Source organism: Babylonia areolata, chromosome 18 (assembly GCF_041734735.1).
Source record: "Babylonia areolata isolate BAREFJ2019XMU chromosome 18, ASM4173473v1, whole genome shotgun sequence".
NCBI lineage: Eukaryota > Metazoa > Mollusca > Gastropoda > Neogastropoda > Buccinidae > Babylonia > Babylonia areolata.
This window is the reverse complement of record NC_134893.1, coordinates 74,416,716-74,442,837: the sequence shown is the minus strand read 5'-3', so window position 1 is coordinate 74,442,837 and position 26,122 is coordinate 74,416,716. Positions and strand designations below refer to the sequence as shown.

At 42.3% G+C, this 26,122-nt stretch overlaps 1 protein-coding gene across 2 annotated transcripts in view; it reads right to left on the bottom strand.

Annotated features, from left to right (window-relative positions):
- LOC143293094 (protein lin-37 homolog) overlaps window positions 1-17,196 on the bottom strand; it is a 37,650-nt gene extending 20,454 nt beyond the window's left edge. For both annotated transcript variants that reach the window (XM_076604003.1, XM_076604002.1), the window contains exons 1-4: window positions 17,106-17,196; window positions 16,156-16,225; window positions 10,719-10,772; window positions 4,148-4,245 (exon numbers count right to left, since the gene is read on the bottom strand). In XM_076604003.1, coding sequence (XP_076460118.1) covers window positions 4,148-4,245; window positions 10,719-10,772; window positions 16,156-16,225; window positions 17,106-17,127 — 244 coding nt within the window. In that variant the 5' untranslated portion in view covers window positions 17,128-17,196. The remainder of the gene's footprint in view (window positions 1-4,147; window positions 4,246-10,718; window positions 10,773-16,155; window positions 16,226-17,105) is intronic.
- Window positions 17,197-26,122: the final 8,926 nt, after the last annotated feature.

The window sequence follows — 26,122 nt, the reverse complement described above, 5'->3', positions numbered from 1 at the left end:
AAATTTCTCTGTGTGAAATATAGGCTGCTTCGCAGAGGGACAGCGCGTTGTATTAGTTTATGTTACAACAAATTTCTCTGTGTGAAATACAGGTTGTATTATTTTATGTTACAACAAATTTCTCTGTGTGAAATACAGGTTGTATTATTTTATGTTACAACAAATTTCTCTGTGTGAAATACAGGTTGCTTCGCAGAGGGACAGCGCGTTGTATTTATGTTACAACAAATTTCTCTGTGTGAAATACAGGTTGCTTCGCAGAGGGACAGCACATTGTATTACTTTATGTTACAACAAATTTCTCTGTGTGAAATACAGGTTGCTTCACAGAGGGACAGCACATTGTATTACTTTATGTTACAACAAATTACTCTGTGTGAAATACAGTTTGTATAATTTTATGTTACAACAAATTTCTCTGTGTGAAATACAGGTTGCTTCACAGAGGGACAGCGCGTTGTATTAGTTTATGTTACAACAAATTTCTCTGTGTGAAATACAGGTTGCTTCACAGAGGGACAGCGCATTGCCACCTTCTTTCCTGCCTGCAAGTGTACTGGTTTTACCATCAAAGTAGATTTTTCTTCTGAATTTTGCCTGGGTTAAACCCTTTACTGCCATTGCATTCTTTTATATATGTTAAGTCCAAGATACACAAGGAATTGTCTCATCAAAACTCTGCAGAGAAATTATGATCTGTTGCAGGACTAATTTGCAGCTCACAATTTTAATGATTTCACTAAATTATAGCTTACAATCTAAATGATTAGACTAAATTAATTATAATAGCTCACAATTCTAATTATCATTTGTATATACCCTTCAAATACACTCCAATGGACAAGGTTTTCCGAAAAATAAACTATTTTCTTCGACCTCTTTGAGCAGTGTGCATGCTTGCAGTGTGCATGTGTGTGTGCATGGACTGAAGCCTGACTGAATGACATGGGAAACTAATGATAAGCACTTAAAAGCAGCTGTCAGTCAGCTCAGTCTCTTGTGCAAATGACCATGTTTGTAAAGAGCTCAGAGCCTGGGCTCTAACTGAAAGTAGGTGCTTCAAAATATCAATAATGGCTCTTTTGTCCATGTTTTTAAAGTGCTTTGAACTCAAAGTATCAATAATGGCTCCATTGTCTATGTTTGTAAAGTGCTTAGTCAGAGTATCAATAATGGCTCCAAAGTCCATGTTCGTAAAGTGCTTAGAGCTCAGAGTATCAATAATGGCTCTTTGGTCCATGTTTGTAAAGTGCTTAGAGCTCAAAGTATCAATAATGGCTCTTTGGTCCATGTTTGTTGTAAAGTGCTTAGAGCTCAAAGTATCAATAATGGCTCCATTGTCTGTTTGTAAAGTGCTTAGTCAAAGCATCAATAATGGCTCCAAAGTCCTTGTTTAGAGGTCAAAGTATCAATAATGGCTCCATTGTCTATGTTAGTAAAGTGCTTAGTCAGAGTATCAATAATGGTCCATAGTCCATGTTTGTAAAGCACTTAGAGCTCAAAGTATCAATAATTGCTCCATAGTCCATGTTTGTAAAGTGCTTGGAGCTTTACCTCTGATCAAAGACAAGCACCATACAAGTACCATGGCTCCAAGACTGTGAAGCGCTCACACAGTTAGAGCTGTGTCTCTGATCAAAGACAAGCACCATACAAGTACCACGGCTCCAAGACTGTGAAGCGCTTACACAGTTAGAGCTGTATCTCTGATCAAAGACAAACACCATACAAGTACCATGGCTCCAAGATTGTGAAGCGCTCACACAGTTAGAGCCGTATCTCTGATCAAAGACAAGCACCATACAAGTACCATGGCTCCAAGATTGTGAAGCGCTCACACAGTTAGAGCTTGATCTCTGAGTGAAGACAGACGTTATAAGAGTATCAATGACTCTACCAAAAACAGGTGCCATATAAGTAACACTAATGTTACTATTACTGTTATTACTACTTTAGATTATCAAGCCTGTGGCACTGCTACATACATTGCTGAGGTCCTATGTTTATCAAGCCTGTGGCACTGCTACATACATTGCTGAGGTCCTATGATTATCAAGCCTGTGGCACTACTACATACATTGCTGAGGTCCTATGATTATCAAGCCTGTGGCACTGCTACATACATTGCTGAGTTCCTATGATTATCAAGCCTGTGGTACTGCTACATACATTGCTGAGGTCCTATGATTATCAAGCCTGTAACACTGTTACATACATTGCTGAGGTCCTATGATTATCAAGCCTGTGGCACTACTACACACATTGCTGAAGTCCTATGTTTATCAAGCCTGTGGCACTGCTACATATATTGCTGAGGTCCTATGATTATCAAGCCTGTAACACTGCTACATACGTTGCTGAGGTCCTATGATTATCAAGCCTATGGCACTGCTACATACACTGCTGAGGTCCTATGATTATCAAGCCTGTGGCACTGCCACATATGTTGCTGAGGTCCTATGATTATCAAGCCTGTGGCACTGCTACATACATTGCTGAGGTCCTATGTTTATCAAGCCTGTGGCACTGCTACATATGCTGCTGAGGTCCTATGATTATCAAGCCTGTAACACTGCTACATACATTGCTGAGGTCCTATGATTATCAAGCCTGTGGCACTACTACACACATTGCTGAAGTCCTATGTTTATCAAGCCTGTGGCACTGCTACATATATTGCTGAGGTCCTATGATTATCAAGCCTGTAACACTGCTACATACGTTGCTGAGGTCCTATGATTATCAAGCCTGTGGCACTGCTACATACATTGCTGAGGTCCTATGATTATCAAGCCTGTGGCACTGCTACATACATTGCTGAGGTCCTATGATTATCAAGCCTATGGCACTGCTACATACACTGCTGAGGTCCTATGATTATCAAGCCTGTGGCACTGCTACATACATTGCTGAGGTCCTATGTTTAGCAAGCCTGTGGCACTGCTACATATGCTGCTGAGGTCCTATGATTATCAAGCCTGTGGCACTGCTACATATATTGCTGAGGCCCTATGATTATCAAGCCTGTGGCACTGCTACATATATTGCTGAGGTCCTATGATTATCAAGCCTGTGGCACTGCTACATACATTGCTGAGGTCCTATGATTATCAAGCCTGTGGCACTACTACACACATTGCTGAGGTCCTATGTTTATCAAGCCTGTGGCACAGCTACATACATTGCTGAGGTCCTATGATTATCAAGCCTGTGGCACTGCTACATACATTGCTGAGGTCCTATGATTATCAAGCCTGTGGCATTGCTACATATATTGCTGAGGTTCTATGATTATCAAGCCTGTGGCATTGCTACATATATTGCTGAGGTCCTATGATTATCAAGCCTGTAACACTGCTACATACGTTGCTGAGGTCCTATGATTATCAAGCCTGTGGCACTGCTACATACATTGCTGAGGTCCTATGATTATCAAGCCTATGGCACTGCTACATACACTGCTGAGGTCCTATGATTATCAAGCCTGTGGCACAGCTACATACATTGCTGAGGTCCTATGATTATCAAGCCTGTGGCACTGCTACATACACTGCTGAGGTCCTATGATTATCAAGCCTATGGCACTGCTACATACACTGCTGAGGTCCTATGATTATCAAGCCTGTGGCACTGCTACATACATTGCTGAGGTCCTATGATTATCAAGCCTATGGCACTGCTACATACACTGCTGAGGTCCTATGATTATCAAGCCTGTGGCACTGCCACATATGTTGCTGAGGTCCTATGATTATCAAGCCTGTGGCACTGCTACATACATTGCTGAGGTCCTATGTTTATCAAGCCTGTGGCACTGCTACATATGCTGCTGAGGTCCTATGATTATCAAGCCTGTGGCACTGCTACATACATTGCTGAGGTCCTATGTTTATCAAGCCTGTGGCACTGCTACATACATTGCTGAGGTCCTATGTTTATCAAGCCTGTGGCACTGCTACATACATTGCTGAGGTCCTATGATTATCAAGCCTGTGGCACTGCTACATATATTGCTGAGGTTCTATGATTATCAAGCCTGTGGCATTGCTATATATATTGCTGAGGTTCTATGATTATAAAGCCTGTGGCACTGCTACATATATTGCTGAGGTCCTATGTTTATCAAGCCTGTGGCACTACTACACACGTTGTTGAGGTCCTGACTGATAGTCGTTGGAGTCTTCTTTCCTTTTCCTTTTCCGGCTCTTTCCTGTCTTGCGAGGAGACTGCATGGGGGACATGGCACTGCAACACCAAAAACATCATTCCATCCATGAACCTCACAACCACCATGAACCTTACTCCACCCATGAACCAAACCACCATGAACCTCACCCCATGCATGAACCTCACAACCACCATGAACCTCATTCCACCCATGAACCTCACTTCATCCATGGACCTCACAACCACCATGAACCTCACTCTTAACTATGGACCTCACTCCATCCATCAACCTCACTCCATCCATCAACCTCACAACCACCATGAACCTCACTCCATCCATCAACCTCACAACCACCATGAACCTCACTTCATCCATGAACTTCATAACCACCATGAACCTCACTTCATCCATCAACCTCACAGTTTCAGTTTCAGTAGCTCAAGGAGGCATCACTGCATTCGGACAAATCCATATACGCTACACCACATCTGCCAAGCAGATGCCTGACCAGCAGCGTAACCCAACACGCTTAGTCAGGCCTTGCAACCTCACAGCCACCATGAACTTCACTCCATCCATGAACCTCACTCCATCCATGAACTTCACAACCACCATGAACTTCACTCCATCCATGAACCTCACTCCATCCATCAACCTCACTCCATCCATCAGCCTCAGAACCACCATGAACCTCACTCCATCCATGAACTTCATAACCACCATGAACCTCACTTCATCCATGAACCTCACAACCACCATGAACCTCACTCCATCCATGAACCTCACAACCACCATGAACCTCACTCCATCCATGGACTTCATAACCACCATGAACCTCACTCCATCCATCAACCTCACAACCACCATGAACCTCACTCCATCCATGAACCTCACTCTATCCATGGACTTCACAACCACAATGAAACTCATTCTATCCATGTCACTCCTTCCATGGACTTCACAACCACCATGAACCTCACTCCATCCATGGACTTCATAACCAACATGAACCTCACTCCATCCATGGACTTCACAACCACCATGAACCTCACTCCATCCATGGACTTCACAACCACCATGAACCTCACTCCATCCATGGACTTCACAACCACCATGAACCTCACTCCATCCATGGACTTCACAACCACCATGAACCTCACTCCATCCATGGACTTCACAACCACCATGAACCTCAATCCATCCATGGACTTCACAACCACCATGAACCTCACTCCATCCATGGACTTCATAACCACCATGAACCTCACTACATCCATGGACGTCACAACCACCATGAACCTCACTCCATCCAAGGACTTCACAACCACCATGAACCTCAATCCATCCATGGACTTCACAACCACCATGAACCTCAATCCATCCATGGACTTCATAACCACCATGAACCTCAATCCATCCATGGACTTCACAACCACCATGAACCTCACTCCATCCATGGACTTCATAACCACCATGAACCTCACTCCATCCATGGACTTCACAACCACCATGAACCTCACTCTATCCATGAACTTCATAACCACCATGAACCTCACTCCATCCATGGACTTCACAACCACCATGAACCTCACTCTATCCATGAACTTCATAACCACCATGAACCTCAATCCATCCATGAACCTCTGTGGGTGTGTCCATCGAGATCGATGATGACCATCGTTGTCATCCAGATGGGGGATGGGGGATGGGGGGAGGGTGGTGGTGGGGTGGGGGGAAGGATGCTCATGAATCTATCTGTGAGTGCGCAGATGGCTGAATAGTCCAATCTGCGCACGAAATGTTCGCTGACAGTTGGGGCAGACAAAGACAGGCATATCATTGTCAGGGAGCTTGTTTGCCCGTGACTTTCTGGCCTGCCTCTTCTCAACAGCTGCAGCAGTCCTGTTGGCCTCGCACAACCTGGCGCCTTTGTGCACAGCAGCACGCCATTTGTCACGGTCCACTGCAGATTCCTCCCAGGAGTCAGGGTTGATATCAAACGCTTTCAGAGAGACTTTCAGAGTATCTCTGAAGCGCTTCTTCTGACCTCCGTGTGATCTCTTCCCTTGTTGCAGCTCGCCATAGAAGAGCCTTTTGGGCAGCCGATGGTCTGGCATGCGCGCCACGTGTCCAGCCCAGCGAAGCTGGGACTGCATCAGGATGGTGAAGATGCTGGGAAGGGTGGCTTTTGCGAGCACCTCTGTGTCAGGGGTCTTGTCTTGCCACTTGATGTTCAGTAGCTTCCTGAGGCATGTTGTGTGGAAGTGGTTCAGCTTCTTGGCATGTCGTTGGTACACTGTCCAAGTTTCGCAGGCGTACAGTAGTGTGGGGAGAACTACTGCTCTGTAGACCTTTAGCTTGGTCTCAAGACTAATGCCTCTTCTGTTCCAGACATTTGCATTGAGTCTACCAAAAGCTGCGCTTGCTCTTGCAATCCTGACGTTCACTTCATCGTCGATTGTCACATTTCGTGACAGTGTGCTGCCAAGGTATGTGAACCGCTCCACCGCACTGAGTCTCTGACCGTTGACTGTGATGTTGGGCTCAACGTAGGGTTTCCCTGGGGCTGGCTGATGGAGAACTTCAGTTTTCCTCGTGCTGATGGTAAGGCCGAAGTTCCTGCTGGCAGTGGCAAACTTGTCGACGCTGAGTTGCATGTCAGCTTCAGATCCAGCGTTGAGGGCACAATCATCAGCAAACAAAAAGTCTCTGATGATGTCTGTCTGATGAACCTCACAACCACCATGAACCTCACTCCATCCATGGACTTCACAACCACCATGAACCTCACTCCATCCATGGTCTTCACAACCACCATGAACCTCACTCCATCCATGGACTTCACAACCACCATGAACCTCACTCTGTCCATGAACTTCACAACCACCATGAATATCACTCCACCTTGATCTTGATCTTGTTAGACGATTGAGGCCTGGTAGTGGCCTGTTCATCGTTCTGGGCTCGTCACTATTCTAAAACCTTGCATGCGTGGTTATGACGACAGACTAGTGGTAGCACTCTGGGTCGTATAAGGTGGGAATACTGGTCCAGTCAGTGTCCAAGTGGCCCTTGAAAGCAGCTAGTGTTGGGGCTGTCACCACCTCTTCTGGGAGACCATTCCAGGTGTTGATGACCTGTTCCGACGGGCGCAATAGCCGAGTGGTTAAAGCGTTGGACTGTCAATCTGAGGGTCCCGGGTTCGAATCACGGTGACGGCGCCTGGTGGGTAAAGGGGTAAAGGGTGGAGATTTTTACGATCTCCCAGTTCAACATATGTGCTGACCTGCTAGTGCCTGAACCCCCTTCGTGCGTATATGCACGCAGAAAATCAAATATGCACGTTAAAGATCCTGTAATCCATGTCAGCGTTTGGTGGGTTATGGAAACAAGAACATACCCAGCATACACACCCCCGAAAACAGAGTATGGCTGCCTACATGGCGGGGTAAAAACGGTCATACACGTAAAAGCCCACCGGTGTGCATACGAGTGAACGCAGAAGAAGAAGAAGAAGATGACCTGTTCCGAAAACAAGGCACTCCAGATGTTGAGTCGACAGTGAACCTTGCTCACTTTCAGGCTGTGGCCTCTGCTCGTTTTGTTGCTGGAGAGCATGAACTGTAGTTTGTTCATCTTGTATATGCCAAGGACATATTTCTTAGGGTCAATCATGTCCATCAACCTCATAACCAAGGACCTCACAACCACCACGAACCTCATTCCATCCATGAACCTCAATTCATCTATGAACCTCACTCCTTCCATGAACTTCATAACCACCATGAACTTCACTCCATCCATGAACCTAACAACCACGATGAACTTCACTCCATTCATGAATCTCACAACCACGATGAACCTCACTCCATCCATGAACAGTAAAACCAACAAGAACCTCACTCCATCCATGAACTTCACAACAACCATGAACTCCTTCATCATTTCATGCATGAACTAAATAACCACCATGAACCTCACTCCATCCATGAACCTAACCACCACCATGAACCTCACTCCATCCATCAACCTCACTCCATCCATCAACCTCACTCCATCCATCAACCTAACAACCACCATGAACCTAACTCCATCCATGAGCCTAACAACCACCATGAACCTCACTCCATCCATGAACCTCATTCCATCCATGAGCCTAACAACCACCATGAACCTCACTCCATCCATCAACCTCACTCCATCCATCAACCTAACAACCACCATGAACCTAACTCCATCCATGAACCTCATTCCATCCATGAGCCTAACAACCACCATGAACCTCACTCCATCCATGAACCTCATTCCATCCATGAGCCTAACAACCACCATGAACCTCACTCCATCCATGAACCTCATTCCATCCATGAACCTAACAACCACCATGAACCCCACTCCATCCATGAACCTCACTCCATCCATGAACCTAACCACCACCATGGACCTCACTCCATCCATGAACCTCACTCCATCCATGAACCTAACAATCACCATGAACCCCACTCCATACATGAACTTCATAACCACCATGAACCTCAATCCATCCATGAACCTCTCAACCACCATGAACCTCAATCTATCCATGAACCTCTCAACCACTATGAACCTCACTCCATCCATGAACCTCACTCCACGTATGACACGACACAGAGTAACTAGCACTTGACAGCACTGACCGGCAATGCTAGCTTTACCAGTGTAGTACACAAAATTAAAAATCTCCAAACATACATGTTTTTTGTACATCATGCATAGACGTTATGCATGCACACATACAATTATAAATGAACACAAACACATGCAAAGAACACACACACACACACACACACACACACACTCACACAAAAAAAAAAAAACCATCACACCTGTGCATTCACACAAACATGAATGCGCGAGCACACACACACATACACAAGCGCACACACACACATTATACACACTCAAAATAATATTGATATGCACACAACTTCCAATCCTTAATTTTTTTTTCCAAATCTTTCACTGTTCTAATTTACATCAAACATTATCATTTACTGAAGACTTTGACATGATTTTCAACACACAAATGCGTAGGATCATTGATTAACTTACAAAGCACTACACTGCACACCAGATCTGTTCTTTATTAAACTGTAAGGACGGACGGACGAGGAAGATGGCAGAATGCTTTAGACACTTATCTGCCAATATGGTGTCTGGCAACAATCTGTAGAAGAAATCTACAAGTACACAAATATGCATGCACTGGAGGCTTGACTAGCATATTGAGTTATGCTGCTGTAAGGACTCTGTCTGGCAGATGTGGTGTTCTGTATATGGATTTGTCCGAATGCAGTGATGACTCCTTCAGAATCACCTGCTAAATATGGGGTAAAATAGTGGCAGAAAGAAATATCAAAAAACAGGTGTAAGGTGTCACTTCACCTGTCAGGAGACACCCAGCAACCGATATCACGTGTGACTTCACCTATAATCAGACACCCCCAAACAAGTGTCAGGTGTGACTTCACCTGTAATCAGACACCCCAAAACAAGTGTCAGGTGTGACTTCACCTATAATCAGACACCCCAAACAAGTGTCAGGTGTGACTTCACCTGTAATCAGACACCCCAAAACAAGTGTCAGGTGTGACTACACCTGTAATCAGACACCCCAAAACAAGTGTCAGGTGTGACTACACCTGTAACCAGACACCCAGAAACAGATGTCAGGTATGACTACACCTGTAATCAGACACCCCAAAACAAGTGTCAGGTGTGACTACACCTGTAATCAGACACCCCAAAACAAGTGTCAGGTGTGACTACACCTGTAACCAGACACCCAGAAACAGATGTCAGGTATGACTACACCTGTAATCAGACACCCCAAAACAAGTGTCAGGTGTGACTACACCTGTAATCAGACACCCCAAAACAAGTGTCAGGTGTGACTACACCTGTAATCAGACACCCAGAAACAGATGTCAGGTGTGACTTCACCTGTAATCAGACACCCCAAAACAAGTGTCAGGTGTGACTACACCTGTAATAAGACACCCAGAAACAGATGTCAGGTGTGACTTCACCTGTAACCAGACACCCAGCAACAGATGTCAGGTGTGACTACACCTGTAACCAGAAACCCAGAAACACATGTAAGGTGTGACTACACCTGTAATCAGACACCCCAAAACAAGTGTCAGGTGTGACTACACCTGTAATAAGACACCCAGAAACAGATGTCAGGTGTGACTACACCTGTAATAAGACACCCAGAAACAGATGTCAGGTGTGACTACACCTGTAACCAGAAACCCAGAAACACATGTAAGGTGTGACTACACCTGTAATCAGACACCCCAAAACAAGTGTCAGGTGTGACTACACCTGTAATAAGACACCCAGAAACAGATGTCAGGTGTGACTTCACCTGTAACCAGACACCCAGAAACAGATGTCAGGTGTGACTACACCTGTAACCAGACACCCAGAAACAGATGTCGGGTGTGATTTCACCTGTAATCAAACACCCAGAAACAGGTGTGACATCATCTGCAATCAAACTCACCCAGAGAAGTGAACCGGTAATGCGCCTCCCTCTCCATCACTGGCACCGTAACTCCTGGTAACACACACACACATACATACAGACAGTGGTAACATCTGGTCACACACATGTAGACAGTGGTAATTCCTGGTAACACAAACACATGCAGACAGTGGTAACTCCTGGTCACACACACACACACACACACACACACACACACACACACACACACATATATATATATATATATATATATATATATATATATATATATATATATATATATATATATATATATATATATAATGTAACATCTGGCAACACACACATATATGTCGACAGTGGTCATTCCTGGTAACACACACACATGTAGACATTGGTAACACCTGGTAACACACACACACATGTAGACAGAGGTAACTGCTGGTAACACACACACATGTATCAGTGGTAACACCTGGTAACACACACATGTACTGATGTAAACAGTGGTAACTCCTGGTAACACACACACATGTACTGATGTAGACAGTGGCAACTCCTGGTAGCACACACATGTAGACAGTGGTAACACCTGGTAACACACACATGTAGACAGTGGTAACATCTGGTAACACACACACACATATAGACAGTGGTAACTCCTGGTAACACACACACACACATGTAGAAAGTGGTAACTCCTGGTCACACACACATGTAGACAATAGTAACACCTGGTAACACATACATGTAGACAGTGGTAACTCCTGGTAACACAAACACATGTAGACAGTTGTAACACCTGGTAACACACACATGTAGACAGTGGTAACTCCTGGTAACACATACACACATGTAGACAGTGGTAACACCTGGTCACACACACACACACACACACACACACACACACATATAGATAATGTATCACCTGGTAACATGCACATATATGTAGACAGTGGTAATTCCTTGTAACACACACACAAGTAGACATTGGTAACACCTGGTAACACACACACACACATGTAGACAGAGATAACTGCTAGTAACACACACATGTATCAGTGGTAACACCTGGCAACACGTGTAGACAGTGGTAACTCCTTGTAACACACACATATAGACAGTGGTAACTCCTGGTAACACACACACACACATGTAAACAGTGGTAACTCCCGGTCACACACACACATGTAGACAATGGTAACACATATATGTAGACAGTGGTAACTCTTGGTAACACACACACATGTAGACAGTGGTAACTGCTGGTAACACACATACACACACACATATAGACAGTGGTAACACCTGGTAACACACACATGTAGACAGTGGTAACACCTGGTAACACACAGACATGTAGACAAAGGTAACTCCTGGTAACACAAACATGGAGACAGTAGTAACTCTTGGTAACACACTCATGTAGACAGTGGTAACTCTTGGTAACACACACACATGTAGACAGTAGTAACTCTTGGTAACACAGGCACATGTAGACAGTGGTAATTCCTGGTAACACACACATGTACTGATGTACTGTACAACACACACACTAATGTATACATGTACACAGTGGTAACTCTGGCAACACACACACTAATGTATACATGTAGACAGTGGTTAACACCTGGCTACACACAAACTAATATATATATATATATATATATATATATATATATATATATATATATATATATATATATATATGTAGACAGTGGTAACTCCTGGCAACACACACACTATTGTATAGATGTAGACAGTGGTAACTCCTGGCAACACACAATGCATGCATGTAGACAGTGGTTAACACCTGGCAACACACACACTAATATATATATATACATGTAGACAGTGGTAATTCTGGCAACAGACACACTAATATATACATGTAGACAGTGGTTAACACCTGGCAACACACACACTAATGTATACATGTACACAGTGGTAACTCCTGGCAATACACACACTAATGTATACATGTACACAGTGGTAACTCCTGGCAATACACACACTAATGTATATATATAGACAGTGGTAACTAATGGCAACACACAATGCATGCATGTAGACAGTGGTTAACACCTGGCAACACACACACTAATATATATACATGTAGACAGTGGTAACTCTGGCAACAGACAAACTAATGTATACATGTAGACAGTGGTTAACAACTGGCAACATACACACTAATGTATGTAGACAGTGGTAACTCCTGGCAACACACAATGTATGTAGACAGTGGTAACTCCTGGCAACACACACACTAATGTATGTAGACAGTGGTAACTCCTGGCAACACACACACTAATGTATGTAGACAGTGGTAACTCCTGGCAACACACACACTAATGTATACATGTGGACAGTGGTAACTCCTGGCAACACACACTAATGTATGTAGACAGTGGTAACTCCTGCCAACACACACACTAATGTATGTAGACAGTGGTAACTCCTGGCAACACACACACTAATGTATGTAGACAGTGGTAACTCCTGGCAACACACACACTAATGTATGCAGACAGTGGTTAACACCTGGCAACTCACACACTAATGTATGTAGACAGTGGTAACTCCTGGTAACACACACACTAATGTATACATGTGGACAGTGGTAACTCCTGGCAACACACACACTAATGTATGTAGACAGTGGTAACTCCTGGCAACACACACACTAATGTATGTAGACAGTGGTAACTCCCGGCAACACACACACTAATGTATGTAGACAGTGGTAACTCCTGGCAACACACACACTAATGTATGTAGACAGTGGTAACTCCTGGCAACACACACACTAATGTATGTGGACAGTGGTAACTCCTGGCAACACACACACTAATGTATGTAGACAGTGGTAACTCCTGGCAACACACACACTAATGTATGTAGACAGTGGTAACTCCTGGCAACACACACACTAATGTATGCAGACAGTGGTAACTCCTGGCAACACACACACTAATGTATACATGTGGACAGTGGTAACTCCTGGCAACACACACACTAATGTATGTAGACAGTGGTAACTCCTGGCAACACACACACTAATGTATACATGTGGACAGTGGTAACTCCTGGCAACACACACACTAATGTATGTAGACAGTGGTAACTCCTGGCAACACACACACTAATGTATGCAGACAGTGGTAACTCCTTGCAACACACACACTAATGTATACATGTGGACAGTGGTAACTCCTGGCAACACACACAAATGTATGTAGACAGTGGTAACTCCCGGCAACACACACACTGATGTATACATGTGGACAGTGGTAACTCCTGGCAACACACACACTAATGTATACATGTGGACAGCGGTAACTCCTGGCAACACACACTAATGTATGTAGATAGTGGTAACTCCCGGCAACACACACACTAATGTATACATGTGGACAGTGGTAACTCCTGGCAACACACACACTAATGTATACATGTGGACAGTGGTAACTCCTGGCAACACACACACTAATGTATACATGTGGACAGTGGTAACTCCTGGCAACACACACACTAATGTATACATCTGGACAGTGGTAACTCCTGGCAACACACACTAATTAATGTATACATGTAGACAGTGGTAACTCCCGGCAACACACACACTAATGTATACATGTGGACAGTGGTAGCTCCTGGCAACACACACACTAATGTATGTAGACAGTGGTAACTCCGGCAACACACACACTAATGTATACATGTGGACAGTGGTAACTCCTGGCAACACACACCAATGTATGTAGACAGTGGTAACTCCTGGCAACACACACACTAATGTATGCAGACAGTGGTAACTCCTGGCAACACACACACTAATGTATACATGTGGACAGTGGTAACTCCTGGCAACACACACAAATGTATGTAGACAGTGGTAACTCCTGGCAACACACACCAATGTATGTAGACAGTGGTAACTCCTGGCAACACACACACTAATGTATACACGTGGACAGTGGTAACTCCTGGCAACACACACACTAATGTATACATCTGGACAGTGGTAACTCCTGGCAACACACACTAATTAATGTATACATGTACACAGTGGTAACTCCTGGCAACACACACTAATTAATGTATACATGTACACAGTGGTAACTCTGGCAATACACACACTAATGTATACATGTGGACAGTGGTAACTCCTGGCAATACACACACTAATGTATACATGTAGACAGTGGTAACTCTGGCAATACACACACTAATGTATACATATGGACAGTGGTAACTCCTGGCAACACACACACTAATGTATACATGTACACAGTGATAACTCTGGCAACACACACACTAATGTCCATGTACTGATGTAGACAGTGGTAACTCCTGGCAACACACACACTAATGTACACAGTGATAACTCTGGCAACACATACACTAATGTATACATGTAGACAGTGGTAAATCCTGGCAGCATACAATGTATACATGTAGACAGTGGTAACTCCTGGCAACACATACACTAATGGATACATGTAGCTAGTGGTAACTCTGGCAACACATACTAATGTATACAAGTAGACAGTGGTAACTCTGGCAACACACACACTAATGTATACATGTAGACAGTGGTAACTCTGTCAACACACACACTAATGTATATATACATACATATATATATATATATATATATATATATATATATATATATATATATATATATATGTATATGTATATAATATTATAATTGTAAAGCATTTAGAGCAAAATTATTTGATTAGGCGCTATAAATAAGCTTATTATCATTATCAAACAGGGAGTTGGTGCTTTCATGGTAGTTTACTGTAAATTTATGCATTAACGCTCATACAGTATGTAATATATTTCCAAAGTATGTAAAACACACACCATGCACACTCATACTTGTCATAGTCATTCAACACACACCACAGGCAGTTGTATTTTTTAGCATTACAAAATATTGCCTTTCTAGTCATATATGGTCACGTTAGACTTATTTAGAGCTTTCCCACTTTATTGCTTTAGTTCTTTTCCATTGTTTCCACAACACCTGTGATTTTTAAATAAACATTCTGATCACTGTTTGCATATCAACCAAATGGTCAGAAAATCCCATCTAAGATGACTCCAGAACATTTGAATATGCAATGATGTATACATGTATACTTATATAGTTATAAATATAAACATATGGCATACAAATACTGTCAAAGACATATTGACAGAATCGTACATGTCTTCAGACACAGGACACGTGTAGTACACAAACAAACAAAAAACATGCTTCTCAATCTCATATATTCAAAATGACAAATGTAAGATGTGCATGTATTTTCTTCTGTCCACTTTTGACATATTTTCTATACTGCCAGAATACACACAAGATGACAGATGTACATGACACATTTTCAGTGTACATGTATACACAACATGACAGATATTTTCTCTACTGCCATGCACACCGTGACTCTAGTCCGGTATTTACCCATCATCCTTCTTTTCCACCAAGTGCTGCAAAGTCGCATCCAGTCGAAACCTGGCTGATGCCACTTCCGCTGTAGGAACACACACACACACACACACACACACACACACACATATACATGTATACACATGCACACAAAGAGAAATACTGTAATACAATGGTAAAAGGCTCAGAAAGAAACAGAGTTTCTGTGAGAAAGAGAATGAGACTGCATAAGTAAAAGGTCTCAAAGAAATAGAGTCAGTGAGACAGAATGTGACTGCTCAACAAACAATCATATCGATTTCAGAGAGAAAAAAACACTTGATTCGATGATATCATTCCAATTACATTATCTAACTTTTGTTTATGGTCATTAGTGTGACTGGTGTCAACATTTGATCGATAAATTAATTGAATGAAGTCAACTGACTTGAGCCTTTCTTTACAATTATACAGCACTGTCCACAATTTATTATTCAAAATTTCATTTTTGATAGAAACACACAAGTGATGCTAGAAACACGGAAGTGATACAGTGAGAACACAGCTCTAGAGAAATACAATACAGAAACAGAGTGTCCGTGAGGAATAGAAAAAGGACTCAACATTGTGCTCAAGACAGAATGAGTGTGACTGCTCAACAAACAGGGATTGTAGAAAGAGATCGTGATACGCCTCCATACTGAAATTGTCAATTTCAGAAAGAGAAAAATAAACTTGATTAGTTTGTAATACAGTACCATTATTCAACTTGCGTGGTTTACTGTAATTAGTTTGATTAGTGTGGTTGGTGTCAACGTTTGATCATTACTTAATTTTCCGGTTTTTGTCCTGGGAAGTGGATATCGCCAACTCAAAATATCTTATCAAGTTTTCATCATGTAGGGCCTACTGTTTTGTGTTACGTGGAACGCCTTTTCAATATTTCAAACAAGATTCAGTTAGTCATTCTTGTTTACATCAGTTACCGTGTTTAGACTTTCCAGACATGATAAAACTCCACTGTTGACAAACAGTCACAATCCACTTTTCGATTGAGCCGCCATTGACACAATCCCGATTTCGTCTTTTCGCCGAAACCAAGGTTCGAAGGTGCATTTGCAGTGTGGGACGATTGGATGTCAACACTCAAAGTGTCGCAAAGCACAGGCGATGGTGATCAGTGAAGAATGTTTCGCGTGCTCCATGTCTAGCGCCGGATGAAAATGGTTTATTTTGCACGAAACATTTACGCATTTCACTTGGGCCAATCACTAACAATATCAGAGCAGTATAAATGCTCATCCTTTGTCAGGACAGTTGCAGCCTTGAACAAACTGAAGGAGGAGGTTGTACAGGCACGCTATGTCGCCGCATTTTCTGCAGCATTGGGCAGATCCCCTTTGGCTACCTCGCAGGAGAAAATCAACCACCACCACCACCACCACCCCTCACACCCCCCTCCCCTAGCTCCCCTCCCTACCCTAACCCCACCCTACCCCCCACCCTCCCACCAGCCCACCCTGCTAGGGAGACACAGTGCTGAACCAGGACATCTTGGAGAACAACTTGAGATCAACTGTGTCCGTTGGAGTAGAGTTTTCTTCAGTTTTTTTTGTTTTGTTTTGTTTTTGTTTGTTTTGTTGTTGTTGTTTTTTGGGGGGGTTGTTTTGTTTTGTTTGTTTGTTTGGGTTTGGGTTTTTTTGTTTTGTTTTTTTTTTTGTTTTTTTTAATAGTTAAGTGAACTTATGTAAATATAGATGAGGACAATTTGAGCTTAAAACAAAAATAGCTGCATTCATAGACTAATCAAGCCATGCGCTCCTATCACCTGTTGTGATGATAATCTGCAAAGGTTCCTGCAAACGTATCGTTCCAGATTCCAGAACTGACGTGACACTGGAAAGGATCGATACCATTCTTACTGACTGAGCCATTACGCTACACTGCACAAATATTCAAACGAGAATTTTTTTTTAAAATGATAATAATAACATTAAACAATGATAATAATTAAGTGGGTGGGGTCACTGCACTGCCGGAGTGGCCGATGTAATCATGTACCAGCTGTAGTCCGTTCACATATCATAATATCAACTGCAGTCTGTTCACACTGCTATGTAATATCAGCTGTAGTCCGTTCACATATGAAATACCAGCTGCAGTCTGTTCACATATGTAATATCATCAGTGTAGTCCGTTCACATATGAAACACCAGCTGCAGTCTGTTCACATATGTAATATCATCAGTGTAGTCCGTTCACATATGAAATACCAGCTGCAGTCTGTTCACATATGTAATATCATCAGTGTAGTCCGTTCACATATGAAACACCAGCTGCAGTCTGTTCACATATGTAATATCAGCTGTAGTCCGTCCACATTTGAAACACCTGCTGCAGTCTGTTCACATGTGTGATATCAGCGGTTGCAGTCCGTTCGCATAAATATGTCGCCGGAAACACCAGCTACAGTCTGTTCACACTGATATGTAATATCAGCTGTAGTCCGTTCATATATGAAATACCAGCTGCAATCTGTTCACATATGTAATCAATATCAGCTGTAGTCCGTTCACATATGAAATACCAGCTGCAGTCTGTTCAAGTTCACATAAATTATGTAATCAGTATCAGCTGTAGTCCGTTCACATATGAAATACCAGCTGCAGTCTGTTCAAGTTCACATAAATTATGTAATCAGTATCAGCTGCAATCTGTTCACAAAAGTACTGACACTATCTTCTTCTTCTTTATATTACACGACCAACATCGACTTGCCTATGAATCTGTCGTAGTTCTTGTATGCTGGGTATCAGTTTTCATAACCCACCGAACACTGACATAGGTTGCAGGATCTTTAACGTGCGTATTTGATTTTCTGCGTAAGTATACACACGAAGGTGGTTAAGGCACTAGCAGGTCTGCATATATGTTGACCTGGGAGATCGGAAAAATCTCCGGCAACCTTTATCCACCGGGCGCCGTTACCGTGATTCGAACCCAGGACCCTCAGATTGAAAGTCCAACACTTAATTAAACCACTCGGCTATTGCGCCCGCCTGTCAGGACGGATAGTCAAGAAAGCAGACCAACCCGTGTGACATCAACGGAACAAAGCTCAAGACAAACGGTTTGCCGAGTGTTTGCATTCCCTGTGTGACTCTGTGTGTGTGTGTGTGTGTGTGTGCGTGATCAAGGTATCCAAATGTGAGAATCTGAACTCTCTGAGAGAGAGTGTGTATGTTTGTGTATGTGCACGCGCACCATTTGTTTGTTTGTGTGTGTGTGTGTGTGTGAGAGAGAGAGAGAGAGAGAGAGAGAGAGAGAGAGAGCATGGAGGAAAGCAAAAAAAGCCGAAGAAAGAAGAGGACTGACAGCATTTCAAGAAGATGCAGAAAGACCAACAGGGTCTGAAGGCAAGCCATCGCCAGCTCACTGCAAAACTGTGGACTCAGATGGATGCACAAGAAACCTGTGGTGGCTGATCAAACTGAGTAAGGAGTGTGAGTCTATCAGCATCATCCCTTCTAAAAGCAACAGGCTGACTCACAGCGACCCCAAGGCAAAGGCGCACGTATTCAAGGAGCAGGTTTGCCCTGTCTTTCCCAGGGAGGAAATGTCCAGCCTTCCAGACCTTCGAGTCACCACCCCAGCATGCCCAGTATCGTGGTCTCCCAGCCAGGCATCCTGAAACTCCTTCTGAAACTGCCCCATTAAAGTGTCTGGTCCTGACGCTATTCCTCCCCGTCTGAAACTGTCCCATTCAGGTGTCTGGTCCTGAGGCTATTCCTCCCCAAGTCCCATTCAGGTGCCTGGTCCTGACGCTATTCCTCCCCGTCTGAATCTGTCCCATTCAGGTGTCTGGTCCTGACGCTGTTCCTGCCCGCCTTCTACGTATCGTCACTGAAGAGATTACCCAGGCTCTCACCCTCCTCTTCAACAGGTCCCTGTCCTCTGGCAACTTCCCTGAAGACCTGGCCACATGCCCTTGTAACATCATCTTCAAGAAAGGCGACTGAAACCAAGCCTCAGATGACCGCCCCATCTCCCTGACTTCCATTTGGAGGAAGATGTTGGAGCACATTGTCAGATCAGCATTGATTGCCCATTTTGATAAACATCAATGTTTTTAAAATCTTAACCAACTGCCAAATGGTTTCAGAAAGGACAGATCATGTGAAACCGAGGTAATCTTCACAATCGATAGTCTTGCCAAAGAACTTGACAAAGGAGTCAGACTGACACCATCCTCTCCGATTTCGCCAAGGCCTTTGACAAAGTTACCCACCAGCGCCACCTCGTGAAGCTCTTTCACTATAGGATCCGTGGCTCCACCTTTCAGTGGATAAGGAGGTTCGTCCTGAACAGGACACAACACGTAGTGGTAGAGGGGCTTTGTCACGGGCTGATCATGTCATCTCTGGGGTCCCCCAAGGCTCAGATCTTGGCCCTGCCCCCTTCCTGGCATATATCAACGATCTTAGCAAAAACACCAAAACCCGGGTTCGCCTTTTTGTTGGTGACACCATCCTCTGCCAGCACATCAGCTGTGCCTGGGACTCACTCCAGCTGCAGGAAGGTGTGGGCACTCTGCACGAACCCAGTCCTGGCTAGTTGTAAACTGCAATAGCTAGTTACAAACTGCAATGACTAGTTATAAACTGCAATGGCTTGTTACAAACTGCAATTGCTTGTCATAAACTGCATGGTCAGTCACTTTCAAGAGTTAACAGTGCCGCCAAGTACCTGGGAGTCGAAGTGTCAACAGATCTGCACTGGGTCACTCACATCAATAATACTGCTGTCAAGGCTAATAAAATCTCAGCCTTCACCTATAGAAATATTAGTGGCTGTTCCACAGAGTCCACACCAGGTGCTACGAGGGCTTTGGAGTACTCCCCAGCCAAATCCCCGACCTTCCAAAGGACAGTCTGGTAAACTGTTAATCCCGTACTGGTGTTCATGGGCATCCCTTTTACCGTCAATTATCCTATCTATAATGCATGCTGAACCTCTTCTGCCTTCTCTACTGACTCCTTACCTGCCTGTGGACAAGTCGTCGAGGCCTGGGCAAACCAAATGAATTTCTAGCCTTTAGCACACACACCCCTCCCTCCACTGGAAAGTAGTGTGTAGAAGGCTGGGGCTGTGCTCGTCGGGTGTATTCCCGGGGACCGCCACGGTTGCCGGATTGGCCTAGCTGGGGACATGGACACTCCTTGTTTTTTTTCTTCTCACCCCCACGCCCCCCCCCCCCCCCCCCCCCACACACACACACCCCCGTGTGTGTGTGTGTGTGTGTGTGTGTGAGAGAGAGAGAGAGAGAGAGAGAGAGAGAGAGAGAGAGAGAGAGACAGGCTTGAAATAGTCAGCAAAAGTTATAAGTCCGTTTTAAAGAAAGCAGAAAAGTCGTGGAGAAAAAAATGGCACAGAGAACTTCGAAGTTTACGCAATAGCAATTCAAGAGAAATATGGAATAAAAATTAAAAAGAAAAAGAAAACATCCTGTCTCATAAATTCAGAAGACATGTTTCACCATTTTAGTAACCTCAACGTTAATGATAATGAGCATATTGACAGTACAACGACAATGCATATTATCAATACAGAGGATGATGATGATAATTATTTTTTAATTTTAAATGCACGAATTACTGAAGATGAAATTACTTCAGCCATCAAAAGACTAAAGAAAGTCAAAAGTGCCGGTGAAGACATGACTCGTAATGAATACACCAATAACAGCGTCCCTTTGCTTACAGAAACATACTGTAAATTATTTAACAAGGTACTGGACGAAGGTGTTGTATCAGAAAAATGGGTATCCGGTTTGATATTGCCATTGTATAAAGGCAAAGGTGATACACTTGACTGTGATAATTATAGGGGAATAACTTTGCTCAGCTGTGTTGGAAAACTATTCACTACAGTGTTAACTGCTAGACTGACTGATTATATCAGTGCAAGCAATATACTTTCAGGGCCCCGAGCAGGATTTAGACAGTCCCATTCTACATTAGATCAAATGTTTGTTTTGAAATCACTAACTGATATTTTCTCCATGAAAAAGAAGAAACTTTATTGTGCTTTTGTTGATTTAAAAAAGCCTTTGATTCAGTTTGGAGAAGTGGGTAATGACAAAAACTTATTCATGAAAGCGTGAATGGTAAAACTTTGCGTGCCATAATGAACATGTATGACAGAATTAAGTCATGTGTGTTTTTAAATGGTGACAAATCGGATTTCTTTAGCATTTGCAAGGGTGTGCGACAAAGAGAAAGTCTCTCACCTTTGCTTTTTTCTTTGTATCTCAATGACTTAGAATCGTATTTGACTAAGCAAAAGATTCCATCTGATGATCTTTTATTGAATGTTAACATTTCAGACTTAGATACTTACATGCGATTATTTGTACTCTTGTATGCAGATGACACAATTGTACTTTCGGAGACGAAAGAAGGATTACAACAGTCCCACAATGTTTTTCACAAATATTGTTTAAAATGGAAACTAGTTGTTAATGTAAAGAAAACTAAAGTGATGAAATTTAATTTTACAAACAAGCTAAAGTATGTTTTTAAGTTAGGTAATGCATGTTGTCGATTCTTTTAAATATCTTGGTATCGAATTTAGTAGAAACGGAACTTTTTACAAAGCTAAAAAAAATAATTTATGAACTGGCTCAAAAAGTTGTGTTTTCGTTACTTCCTCATCATCCTCATCAGGCCCATAACTACAAAGTAGTCGTTGTGGAAAGCCTGAGGACCGCAGACGCAACCTCCCTTCTCCATCTGTCTCTGTCAGCAGGCTTACTTCAGTCAGCCAGAAATCAAGATTTACCTTGACATTATTGTTCTGGACATGTACCAGTCTACGATTGTTCCTATTTTGTTGTATGGTGCAGAACTATGGGGTTATGAAAAAATAGATATGCTTGAAAAATTAGAATTGAATTTTTTGAAACGCTTGTGCAAACTGAGCAGGAATACTATGATCCAAATTATCTATGGAGAAACTGGTATCTATCCAATCAGTGTGCTAGTGAAAATGAGATTGGTTCGATTTTGGACCATCTTAGTAATATCAAACACAGAAAAATATTCTGGTAAAATATATTTGATATTACTTGACTTATATCGAAATGGTGTTCATTCCTCAAAATGGATGAGTAATATCAGACAAATTTTAAAAGAACCAGGGTATGACTGTGTTTGGGATGCTGAATTCTTCTTAGATAGGGAATCTTTCTGCAATAATGTCAATATTGCTTTGAGAGATAATTTTCAAAATCTATGGAGACATGCTCTAGAGGCGAGTAATAAGTGTTTGTTTGATCGAAATTTCAAAAGTGGATTTGGTAGAGAAAAATATGTGTCAAATGCCTGATAATTACGTTATCAGCTTCTTCAAATTTCGAAGTAGTAATCATAAGTTGGAAATAGAAACAGGGAGACACAAAAGAATATACCATGAGAGTTATGGCTTTGTAAGGTTTGAAACATGTCTGTGATTGGGGATGAGTTCCATTTTATAATGGAATGTCCCAATTATGATCGGTTGCGAAATAGATATGTTCCTAAAAAATATTTGTCTCCAAAATCGGTTTTTGACTCACTTGTGTAAACAAAGTGAGTCTATGTTTTAACCCGGTGTTCGGTTGTCTCTCTCTCTCTCTCTCTCTCTCTCTCTGTGTGTGTGTGTGTGTGTGTGTGTGTGTGTGTGGCCGTGGTAAACTTTAACATTGACATTTTCTCTGCAAATACTTTGTCAGTTGACACCAAATTAGGCATAAAAATAGGAAAAATTCAGTTCTTTCCAGTCATCTTGTTTAAAACAATATTGCATCTCTGGGATGGGCACACAAAAAAAAAAGCCAAATTATATGCAAACTGCATTTACTGTTATATTTGTAATTTTTTTATTCTTTAAACTTGGCACTTTGATCTGATATTCTGACACAACAACAAGAGCAGTCATTATTATCAGTTTTTCTTCAAACAGGAACTTCTTTTGCTAAGCATGGAAGTTTTATTTATTTTGCAAACGTTTTGGTACAGATAGTAAAAAAGGGAAATTAATCTGTAATTAATGCTAGGGGACTTAATTTGTTTTAAACTGATCTTTCTCATCTTAGACATTACATTTTGAAATCATACTCAATACATAAAAAGCTTGTGTGTTTTACTCTTAGTGTACAGGGCTTTCACTATGTTCATTCGCCCAAGTGGTCTTTTTCGGAAAATACTAAAATCAATACGACGAGTGGACTTAATAGATCTATTGGCTGAGCCCTGAAGGTCATGGGCAAAAATCAATTGCCTACACATATTTATACACATTCAAAGCGCGTGCTCATATTCTTCGCGAACGCGAACGACGCCATTTTGTTTCAAGTTGTTGACCTGCCTGTTCAATCCTATATTCAATGGACAATACACAATAACATGTGATGGAAAGTTGGAGAAGGAGACCGTTAAATATTTATTCATAGAAAGACTTGTGAATGCCTCATCACTTACTGGAGTATGGCCCAAACTGCCATAAAAATATCCACAGAATCAGTCGGAATTCATAGTTAAAAATTGTAAACCATGCCAGTAATACCCTTGAATTGATGAAACGACAAAATTTCCAGTCTTGACTTTTCTCAAAATGAAGTCCTTTTCACTTCATACGACGTTTAGAAGTACTTGTACTTGGCTCTACATGTTATTAGTTTAACAAAATACTTAATTTTCATATCAACTTTAAAACTATAAAACTAGAATGCACATAAAAGAAAAATTGAATCGACCGTGTCGTACTGCATTCCCGGCGGGTGTAACTAAACTTGTACATCTATCTAGATCTAGAGAAAACGGCTAAATGTTGCAGTGTGATTGCGGCGATAGCCACGTCTCCTTTACCGCGGACTTAAAAAGAATTTTTATTGCCCTTAAAGATTTTTTGAATGCCCAAGATACACCAGAACAATATGATTGAAACAGCTTTCTCACTGTGAATACCGCAATTGATTTATTGCACTTTAACAAAGTATGTTCAAATACCAAATTTTAGAACGTCAGTTAAGGAGCCATGATAGTGTAATGGGTAAGACAGTTTCTTCTCACCCGAACACGCGGGGTTCGAATCTGGTTAGGACTTTTTTTTCTTTTTTTTTTCCTAACCCGAAGCTTTATAATAACAAATACAGAACACATTTTAACGGTTAGATTTTTTTCTTCTTTAAAGTTTATCACAAGTGAGTCTTGAAGGCCTTGCCTCTCTTGTTATTTTTTGGAATATGCTCAAAGGAGGCAAAAAAGTCATTTTAGCTGTAAGTAAGATGATTAGATTTGCAAATCTTGCCTGGCTACACTTTTGGACTGAGTTAAAAGACATTTGCGTTTCCCCAACTTTCATGTGACATTGTTGTGTATTTGGAAATGTAAATCTTAAAACTTGAAACGTGTGTGTGTGTGTGTGTGTGGATTTATCCTAGGAAATAAAGTGTTCCAATTCTGAACCTTCCGACAGTTTGAGGCAAACGTTAACATTGCGAGTGTTTCTGCAAACTGTTTTCAGTCGTATGAATCCCACCCAGTGTGTTACAGACAAGAAATGAGTGTTTTCACATCACCACAAAATCCCTGCCTGTGCACTCCACGCCTCCACTTTAGTTAGTTCTTGCGCGGAGGGAGGTTTTGATGACGTAAAAAATGAACATACTATGACGCCATACTCTAGAGTTCCTTCCGTGGACATTGTTGGTAGGCCTTCAGGTTTTCCTCGATGGATGTCATGCTTCCTACGAACATAACAAAATAATCCGCACATCCACACAAGTGACTAACCAAACCAAAAGTTTCAAACAATTACTGAAGGCAGCCTCTGTCCGTTCGCTGGGCGTCTGAACTGACAGGTCGAGAAGAATACTTCACACAGCGATTTCACCGGTGCCAGTCTGAATATCTCGTCCTTAATAGGTAATACATATGTGGAGAAATTAGACTGTAGAAGTGGA